The sequence below is a fragment of the Rattus norvegicus genome, chromosome 19 (assembly GCF_021556685.1).
Source record: "Rattus norvegicus strain SHRSP/BbbUtx chromosome 19, alternate assembly SHRSP_T2T, whole genome shotgun sequence".
Taxonomy (NCBI): domain Eukaryota; kingdom Metazoa; phylum Chordata; class Mammalia; order Rodentia; family Muridae; genus Rattus; species Rattus norvegicus.
In genome coordinates this window covers 21,244,998-21,255,869 of record NC_141552.1, presented here as the reverse complement: position 1 = coordinate 21,255,869, position 10,872 = coordinate 21,244,998, and the positions used below count along the sequence as shown (strand labels likewise).

Genomic DNA, 10,872 nt, shown 5'->3' with positions numbered 1-10,872 from the left:
GGATTTCCAATAATGTACTTGTATACACAAATACAGTGCGGTAAGTTGCAATAGATACTAATCATTTCTCACATAGGGCAGCAGTTGATTGACTACAACCAATTCTATTAAAAAAAAGAAACCTGGCTCTTGTAGAAATATACAAAGAAATATCTAGGATGGTGGGGGATGAATTCTGCCATGGACTGAACTCGTGGAAGTGGGGTTGGGAGAAAGATGCATGGTTAAATAGCCCACCAGGTTCACATTGTGTCAACTTGATTTAATCTAAGGACAAAGAAGTGGAGTATCTCTGATGGCTTTCTTCTAACCCTTTAAAGCATCACTGGGGTTTGAACTCAGAACTTCACAGTTCTTGATGGGGCAACTACACTCAAGGAAGCTTAAGATTTCCATAGGCACAGTATTATGCTACATATACAGAGTAGATAATACTAAGATGTTCAGATGGTGATGTCCATTTGTATGCACTCTTAATGTGGACCTAAAAAAAGAGAGATCAAGGTCCTTAAAATAGAAAGATCAGTTCCAGTTGTTTTCTACCATTCCAAACAGAACGACTGGTAGGGAGAGAATGGTAAATAATCGAGAATTCGTAGATGATGCTTTGAATGAAGTGTGGATTTCTGTGCTGGTTTAAAACAGGGTCTCAAGTATCACATGTTGCCCTCTACCTGGCTGGCCAGGATCACTTTGAGCTCAGATAAACCTCCTTTCACTTTGCAATAAATAGGCTTATAAGAGTGGCCTCCAAGGACTGTGCGGACAGCATTAGCCTTTCACAGTTGAGGTGTGTAACCCACAACTATAGTTTTAGCCATGTTTTTCCATGTCTACCAGCTATTTCAGATTGTTGCTGTTATATGCCTGACAATCAACGATGCAGAAAAATAACCTGATAGAGAGCAAGGACATGGTGATCACATCTTTGCCTCTTCCGTACGTTCTGGATGAGGTTTGTTAAAATTCCAATTTTGCAAAAATCTTTATATAGGGCCCATCACATTAAGGGTCACTATGCACTGTTCTATCTAAAATGGCCTAATCAGAACTGACTCCCATATAACACTTCCTGCACTCCTCATATGAGAAGCTTGAGCTTTTAGTTTTGACTTTTTCTTTTCTCATTCTTTCTTATTTTTTGCTATGTAAGTTGAGACAAAGATAGTTAAGGCCATGAATTTGCCCCCAAAATTTGAACTACAGATGTGATCAATCAGTGTTAGTGGGTGCATTCTATAAAGTATTCATTTTTTACTATGATAGATGCTTTTGTGTTTGGTGGGGTGGCCATTTCCCAGTGTACAGGTGCTGGGACCTTGCTCTATCCACTTAATGATGTTTATACCCTCATTTTGGACGTTTCTGTGCCACCCTCTATATCTCTTGTGTATTTTATTTTTCTGATAAAAGCTCATGGTATATCTTACTCAGGCCTGTGAGCAGTGCTCCTTTGGCGACATTGGTGCAAAGAGCAGAACCCCACAAGCAGCATGAGGTTCCCTTCACTGGTGTCTCCAATATTGCATTTTCCTCTGCCAACTGGTCTCCACACTTTTCCTAGCACCATAAAGACTTCAACTCTTTCTCCTAAGGAATTTTCTGGCAATTGTCGACTGCTAAGCACACGACTTCATGAGTGTTCCCCTAATACACACGCATGTTGTAACCTACCATGCAGACTATTTCTTGATGTGATATAAAGCACCTGTACAGAATGAGACAGGAGAACTTTTGACTGCATATTCAAGCGGGTATGAAATCTCAGGAAGTTTTAATGGCTAACATTGGTGAATGTGGACAATTTGAGTTAGTGAGACATTTTTTGGGCAAGATTTGACAGGAAACATTTATTTAGATGTATAGGAATTACTAAGGTTTTTTATAATCAAGCCTTGAGGAAAATTTGGCTTTGGAAGCAGGAGATGCTCAGTGGCTCTGCCCCAGGAAAGTCTCCTGGAAAGGGCACCTCAGCTTATGCTCAGTACAGGGAGAACATTAGCAGGAAGGCAAAGTCTGCTCCCCATGACATCTGCTGTCCCATCTTGGACATTCTATTGTCTCCTAGAGAGTTCTGGCATCCTCTGTGATGTCACCAGTGTTGTAGTGACAACCAGTGCCCTAGTTTCTCTCAGTCTGAGTCTGGCAGTTACAAGCTAAGACATGTTTTCCCGTCTTCGCAAGCGTTTTGGGAGGGGGAACGTCGATTCTGGAGAGACTAGAGTGAAGGAGTCTGGCCTTTCGTCTCAAAGTAATGATGGACAAAGACAGCACTTCTGGGGAATGTGGAGTAAGTTCTGGGCAGTGTATTTTGAGCTTCCTGCCAGGGTGGCTGCAGGCTTAAGCTGACCTTTCTAGCAATGGGCCACAACAACTGGAGCATCTGAAAAGGAATTGAATTTCCATGAATATCACAATTCCTTAAAGTCAAGGATTTCAGAACTTTAGTTTCCCCATCCCCACTGGGAGGATATGGTAAGCCCAATGCTATTATCCTGTGAACTTCTGGTCTTTACTTTTCACTTCATTTGTTATGTTACATTGATATAATAACACCATCAGGAGTCATGGAGGGTCCACCTTTTCTGAGTTTAGACAGGGCAGCAATGTATATCACTATCATTGCTTCTTTAAATACAGTGGATATCTGACAGTAAGAACAGGGAGAGATTGTGCTCCAGGCAATAACCTTATGTTCTTAGACCTTCTCTGATTTCTTCTAACTGGCATGGTCATCGTTTGCTTTATATATTAGAGGTTGTGTGTTACAAAAATTTTTCTACATACCAAAACTATTTGGAACGTGTAGACCAAGATTCAGCCTGTAACCTATTCGCACTTCTGGGGCATTTGGTATTTCACATAGGGACACTGATAAGTCTGTTGAACACATCCTCCCTGGAAATGCCTTTTAAATCCAAAGTTGTTGGCTTAGAGTATCAGGGTAGGACATCTGAGTGTCTACAATCACTCAAGTTTTGTGGATGGTGAATTTATCATCTGAGTTCTGAAGCCACAGGAGTGAGGGTCCTGAAACCAAGCTGTACCCTGTTCAGCTGACAATAATCCTGGAGAAGCCATCTCCATGGTACATGTAAGCACGTGATGTCCGGAATAGGGAACACCTGGCTGCTTACATCTCTTGGTCTCTATAGAGTAGTGGGAGAACTGAGATCCCCTGAGGAGGCCTCTTAAGCATAGACCAATCGCCTAGCAGTGACACTGGGTTCCTGGCTTGTTCTCCTGTTTAGGCTTCACTGAGGTCTATGAACACTCTATGCATTCTCCCCATGCAGGTTAACTTGTGTTCTTCTACCTACAGACGCTGGGAGAGAAACATCATCCCCTGGCACTGATCTAAGCAAGAATCAGGCCATGAAGGAAAAGGAGAGGCTGATTAAAGAGCTGCAGCTCATTACCGAGGAGAGAAATGACCTGAGAGATCGCCTGAGGTTTCTGACAGAGAGATCTATGAAGAACAGGTATGAATCGCTCCAAATGCTCTTGTTTCATTCCTGGGTCTGCAAGGTCACCTTTTTCTTATCCTGTTAAGGTTTTGGGTTCTAGAAAGCTGTGCCTCCCTAACCACCCTGTGCTAAACCTCACCTCCCATATAGTGGAGATTCAGAACCTGACCCTTCCTGAGGAGCAAGATGGAAAATGGACTCATCTGCTTCCATTTATTTAAAAGCAGAACTTGTGGTCTGAATGAAGAATTCAGGGATAAATTCAGGGAGAGTGAGTTCCCAGTGTGCATTTGCAAAGCCCTTGACAGCTGGTGGCTATGCAAGATTGTAATTGCAGTGAGTTTATGGTGAGTCTCTGTACTTGCTAGGCAGGGGACTGAGTGCTGGAAGATCCAGGCAGCAGCCTGGGGTAATATAGGACCCACCCTGAGTTCATATATTCCTAAATGCCGATGTTCATTGTATTCTATTTTGGGGCCAGGCCACACTTCAAGCCAAATCCATATTATGAAGACCTGGAGAGAATGGAGGAGGCGGTCATGTCAATTCTGCACAACTTAGAGATGGAGAACACTGAGGTCCATGAGAACAACCATAAGCTGAAGAAGGAGATTACCTTCTCTAGGTAAGTCCTGGTCAGAAAGGCTATCACTTGTGGAATGGCCATTTCTGACTTTCTTTGTTCTGTATTGGATGGTCTTCAGCTCTGGTTCTATCTCTTGTGCTATTTACCCATCAGTGTGCCAGGGTCATTAGGACTCAGTTTTCAGTTCCATAAAAGACTGTTCCTCATCCCAGGATTGTCTAGGCATCTTCAGAAGACTCTAGAGAGAACAGTACTGATTGAAGTCAGCAGAAGGTTATTAGGCTGCCCTGGACCTATGGTGTCACACCAGGTTTTACAAAACTCAGTGCGTGGACCACATGGTTAGCATGACCTTCTCTTGGTTCTACTGACCTCCTTTGAGGGTGTTGGCCCACTACTAATTGATGTTGGCCCCATGCATTGGGCTTTCATGGATAGTTGTAGATCCATGTTCTTTCTCAGAGGTGTGGACACTAATTGGTGTCAGGCCAAGCAAACAATTTATTCTTCCCCGAATTAACTCTTTATGGTTTGTGCAGCAGCCTTATATGTATCAAGATGCATTTTATTAAGTCTTCATGGGTATCTGGGACCTGGTATAGTTAGTGGGACTTGGGAGTAGGAATGGGAGAAAGGGCCAGCATGATCTTACTATGCATACTGTATTTCCAGAAACCTGCTCAGCCAGCTCCTGATGGAGAACACATGTAGGAAGAAGTTGGTCCCACTGAAGCAGGAGAACAAGGAGGTACATCTTGATTGTGCACTGAACCAGAAATATTTGGTTGACTTCAACAAGAAAGATAAAGACCATCAACGGCCAGAACCAGCATTATCAGGTAGGGACGAGCAGATGTGTTAGCTTAACAATATCTGATAAAATTTGCCAATTTGATACATCTTTGCTTCTCTTACCACCTTTCTAATTTACACTCACAACCAGCCAACCACCTCATGTAATGGAATTGTTCATTGCTCTGCCTATGCACAAGTATTCTAGGAAGTTAACCACTTTTCAGAAACTGAATTATTGTGCAAGCATATTTTGCTCCTGTTTTTGAAGCTGCAGTCTAGAAATGGTGACAGATGAATAACATATCTCATTATTGCATATCCATGTGATAGATTGTATCCTATGTAGAGTTTTGAACAATTTCTTGGTTCTTGAACCTTTGACACTCTGTGGTCATGTGACCTCTTGTGTAGGAAGCGCCTTTGTGATAAGAACCAAGTGCAAATGTCAAATTAGTACTTGTCATTGGCTTTATCCTTGGTGACATATGGACATCTCCTTTCTTCCTGCAACCCGATGAGGTCTCTTGCCATTGCCCTGTTCTTGGTTTGCACTGGTATAAGTCTGGGTCCCCTATTGGCAGCCCACATTACTGTGAGGCTTGCTGGAGATTTTGCCCTGCCTGCAGAGTAGGCAACAATGATATCAGTTAAAAGGTCCATGTCGACCGTCCAATAGAACTGAGGTGGTAGAAGGCAGCATTCTGACAGCTGGCTTGCATTTCCCCACCAAATCAGTGTCTGAAAAACTGCCTTCCTCTCCCAGGTCTCAGAAAGTGCAAGAGAGCTGGAATTGGACACACCCCAGTAAGAGAGCTTCCTGAAGAATAAGTTGCTTTCTCAGGAGTCCCTGATGACCAACATCCTGAATGGTAACATTTTTTGGATGAGTATTCATCCTCTGCGTTAATTTGTCATTTCTTAGAGACCCTAAATTTATATAACACTAAGCCAGCCTGACTGATTGAGGTCTTACTCACTTTCTTCTTCAGAAAACAGCACTTGAGAGACAACTTGGGGGACCGCCTTTCATTATGTGTGCTAGAGGAGAAACAGCAATACGTCTGTGCTTCTAAATATTCTTTAAGAATATGCTTTTAGAAATATTTTTGTTATGATTTTAATTGAAGTTTTCTTTTTGTTGTTTCATATTTATATGTTCTTGTTACTATTTTTACTTTAAAATATTTTTAAATATTTTTATTCATTTTAATCCTGTTTTGTTGTAAAAATGTATTTGTTATGAATAAAAATTGAATTCTATCTCTTGACTCTTAAGACCATCTTTCTTACTCAAGGGTTCTGTCCCTTCCTGTGGACCTAGAACTGAAAGCTACAGATGGATCTCTGCATGTTCCATGGAGCCCGGGCTAATAAGTGAATTCAAAGTCACCAAGGTGTACCCAGTGTGACAGTGTCTTTTGTGTGGAGAATGTGGCTGTTCCTCGGACACACACTTTATGATGTAATCATTGACATGCTTTACCCAAATGTTAGGGTCCTTGTGGTTCTTCTGAGAGAGCAGCAGATGCTCTACCCTGTGAGTCATCACCACAGCTCCTGCAGGTGGCTTTTGTTATTCCACAGGAGGTGCTGTATTAGGTGGACAAGATCACCTATGATTAAATAGAGAGATCTCAGGAGATGTGTATTCACAGGGAACTTACTGAGCCGACATGCTCAATGTGTTAGCTTGCCAGGCATCCCTACAGAGCTCTGGTGTTCCCACTCCTCATTGTGGGTCAGGATCATCCTCCAGCACCACTTAGTTTTCATATTAGAGCAGATCTTTCACCTGTTATCAATGATGACCATATGTATTATGCACATCTGATAAAATACAGAATAGAAACTAGATCCTGTAAGCCAGCTTGGCATATTGTGTTCTATTGATAGCAAGAAACGTATCTTAATCTAAGCAGTTTAGGGAGAAACCTCAAGAGCATACATAGTGAATGCTTCCCATAGCTGTGAACACAGGTTTCTTTTGGAGAGCAGGCCTGTGCAGGCCCAGAACCTAGGTTGGGCAGTTCAAGCTACCCTTTTTCCATGGCCAAACTGGGATCATATTGAGAATATATTTTTTCCAGGTGACTGATTTCCAATTTATGGAATTGAACTAACTTACTGAGAGTGGAGGTGACTCACAGAGTTAAAGTACAGAAGGAGCAATCCAGAATGTCCACAAAAACTTGCTGTCACCCCAGGGCTTTAAAAGCTCAGCAGCTAGAGAAGCAATGTAGTATTTGGTTATTCTCATGCTTAGGTCTAGTCATTCATTATAAGCTGAACATGACACAAAAAGAATCATCTGTGTCAATATAGAAGCTAGTTGTAACTAGATTCACCCCACACTATCACATCACTACCGTATTTGAGGTTCTCAGTTACTATCTAAGAACCTGGAAGAGGCCTGGGTCTTGCTACACATACTCATGATTTATGTCTTCATGACACTGTGTGCTTTGTTCTGTTGATGCTACCATTGGCATACAACACCTTGGATACTTTGTGCTGACATCTGTGACCTTAGACAATAGTTCATGTCATGCCTAACCTGAATAAACTGTCCTTAGAGTACAATGTGGTATGAGGGGCCTTCTTTTCCTATGAGATAGCAAAACATTTCCAGTCTTCAGTCAAGTCTGTCAGCCATTGTCCAGTGCCTGTCTTGAGATGTCCACCTTTTCAGCTGAGAGTCTTCATCCAGGCTGCTCTGTAATTCTGTAGAAGATTAATAGGTCCCAGCCCTAGGATTTAATTCAGTGTGACTGCACTTGCCGAACATGCTCAAAGCCCTGTGATCCACCCTAGCCCTCTGTGCTTTAGAGAAAAAAAAATAAAGAACGAAATTGCACTTGAAATTTCTCCCCCAACAAAAGGAGAGCCTGCATAGGGCCTTTAAGTAACTCTAAGCCCCAGCTTCCCCACAGCTCCCTCCATTGATTCAATTATTGATCTGTTTTCATTATAGCTCACTTTATTTTTGGTGTGCAAAGAATATGCACCATGTCAGTAAAGTGTGTGTGTGTGTGTGTGTGTGTGTGTGTGTGTGTGTGTGTTTGTATGGGGAAGGGTCCATAGTAGAAACTGTCCAGCTGCATGCAGACTCATGTTACTACTGCCCCATGGCACCTTGCAGGGAGCACTGAAATGGTGGCTACTTTAATACAACCTAAACCGGGTGTGCATGGTTTGCAGTGAGATTGTGATGTCATCCCCACTGGAGAGAGCAGCAAAAGCTTCATTTATTACATGCTAATTTTACCAAGGTGAGGCAAAGCCTCATCTTATAGAGTGTCTGGTAGGATTTGACAGCAGGAAATAAATTCAAGGCTCAAATCAAATCAATCAATTACAAACAAAGAGAAAAATACAAAGAGTCAAGGGAACCACGAGCTGTGTGTTGGTTTTTTGTTTGTTTGTTTGTTTGCTTGCTTGCTTTTTTTTTTTTTTTTTTTTTTTTGTTGAGAAGGTCCACCAGAGAGACAACCTCTTCCTCAAACAAACTATACACCAGAGAGACAATACCTAAATGACAAAATTAGAAATAAAAGGGGGATATAACAATAGACAACGAACAAATTCAACAATCCTCCCTGGTTTGAGTGCCCTGGGGAAGTTGGGAAGCCATTTTTCCCTATCCTGTGTGACTTTCCCTGCATAGTGAGCTCTCCTGCAGGAGATGCTTTCACATGCTTCTTTAAAACCACCTGTTCCTCAGATCCAGATCAGCTGTGAAAACAGGCTTCTTCAAGATAGTGTGAGAGCTACCCCTCCCAGCTCAGAGCTGCAACTCCATAGGATCCTCCACTCCCAATGCTGTGTGGGTCCCATGGAGAAGTCAGAGCAAAGTGCCCCTTCTGAGAAGTGACTTAGAACAGAAGGTTCAGAAGTGACAGTCAACCCCCAAGTGCTTCTTCCAGGAGAAAGCAACCAGCTCTTCTTATGAAACAGTGTAGGCTCCCACATGACCCAGGTCTGTGACTGGGAAAGATTTTCTGGAGCTTAGTTGCCCTGTCACAATGGGGCTACATTCTTGATCCATGCTCATTCCTACAACAAAAGGTCCTCCTCCTCCCTCCCAGGCCTTCAGTTGAACCGAGGTCCTTCCAGGACCAACAGACCTGAGAGAACAGAGTGCATCTCAGGGGAGAGAAGAGGCCCGAATAATTTTAAATGGGAGAAAAACCCCATATCCGCCATCTAACAACGTTAGGGTTTGTGCATATGTGGACTTCAGAACCTTAAGGTCAGATTTTCTGATAACAGCTGCTGGTGAAGATGAAGTCTGCTGTGGGTGGGGTTGTCCCAGGCAGGGAGGGGATCTGACTCTGCAGGCCTGGCCAGCTTCTTCATTCTCCTGAAACTAAGTGTTGGTCAGCTGTAAATCTGAAGTGAGAGTTGTTTTTTGTCAACTCAAATGGATGAATTTCAAGTCTCACACACTATGTGAGACACACATTTACCCACAGGGGATTTGAACTCACTTCTATAGAAGTGACTGGGGCGAACAGAGGGAAAGCATTCTCACCTTTAGCATTCTGTCTGTATCAGAGACGACGGGGACTGGCTTCCTGGACAGACATGTCCAAGCAGACACACCGTGTAATGGGGGAAAACTGAGGTAAGAAATGTCCTGGGGACAGTGATTTCAGATTGTGCCTTCAGCCAAAAATCTCTGTTGCCATTAAGTCAAGCAGCCTTGGGCCTCCTAAACTTGTCACTATGTCAGGATGTCTCTGCTCTCACACCTGCATCAGGTCCTCCTCAGATGAAGGCTTCTCAAAAAAAAATTATATATATATATATATATATATATATATATATATATATATATAGCAATGTTTCTAAACCTGTGGGGTGAAACCACTCACAAATTTATATCAGATATTATAATTTATAAGAGTAGCAATATTTGTTATGAAGTAGTAATGGAATAATTTTGTGCTGGGGGTCACCAAGCATGAAGAGCTGTATTAAAGGGTTGCATCAGTAGGAGGGATTTGAACCACTGCCATAGAAGCTGACACATGGGAGCAGACTCCTCATGTGAGTAGAGACCCATGGCAAGGGATACTGTGTCCTACCTTAGGAACCAGAGGCAGAATCTATCCCAGGAGTCTGTGGGTCACCTTGTCTTAAATTCTCCCAGGGTCAAGAATAGCATTGATCATCTCAGCAGAGTCAGCTTGCACAGCCACATCAGGCCCATGGCTTCCCTGTACAGAGAAGGATGTGGGTCTAAGTGACAGTCAGTGAGACTGAGGGGACCCTGATACTCATTTGCTTTGAGCTGTGGTTTCTTCACCTGTAAAATGGGGGTGTTTCTGCTGAATTGGGTTGTTGTGGAGATTAACAGAACATACAACCTGCTCAGTGTCTGCCTGGCATGGACCCTGCTGGTTAAATGGAAGCTCTCGATGGTGATGCATTTAAAAGTAGAATCTCGAGCCCCATAGTGTTAGATGTCAGGAGACATACAGGGGTTGTAAGGGTTTTGTGATTCCAAGAGAGCCTTGAATTAAAACCAAAGGATCTTGTTTTAAATTAAAAAAAATCAAGTATAAAGTGCCAATATGAAATAATCATAAACAGAAATGAGCTAATTCCTGGAAGTCATTTAGTTTTACATTTTCTGCTTCTATTTTCAAGGCATCTAGAGTAGCACTGTACGAGATCCTAAAACCTTCTCTTATGGTGCTACCCATTCTTTCCTGTCTCCTTGAGGACTTCTCAGGTGACTTAAGAAAACCTGATTTCCTTTCAGATTGTCCCCAGCTGCTGTGATCTCTCTGTCCATGGGCATTGCCAAAAGCTGCAGAGCCAATGTGTTGTTTTACAACACAAAATTTCCAGACATCAATTTTACCAATGAAGTCTCAGGAGTCAGATGCTGAATTCACGTAAAGCTCCCAACTGTCCTTCCTAATTCACTGTTCCCCCAGAAGAAGGGCATTGTAGCTCCCTCTGCACGCTTTCTTAAAAATCCTTCAACTCAAAGACTTTCCATTGCCCTACTTATCT

General features: G+C 42.6%; 1 protein-coding gene across 1 annotated transcript; it reads left to right on the top strand.

Annotated features, from left to right (window-relative positions):
• Positions 1-2,145: 2,145 nt before the first annotated feature.
• LOC147999075 (disks large homolog 5-like) lies at positions 2,146-6,105 on the top strand. The gene is made up of 6 exons (XM_087596092.1): positions 2,146-2,290; positions 3,323-3,482; positions 3,949-4,092; positions 4,726-4,892; positions 5,612-5,717; positions 5,838-6,105. Exons 1-5 carry the CDS (start codon positions 2,164-2,166, stop codon positions 5,674-5,676), a joined length of 663 nt encoding a protein of 220 aa, XP_087452218.1. The 5' UTR covers positions 2,146-2,163; the 3' UTR covers positions 5,677-5,717; positions 5,838-6,105.
• Positions 6,106-10,872: the final 4,767 nt, after the last annotated feature.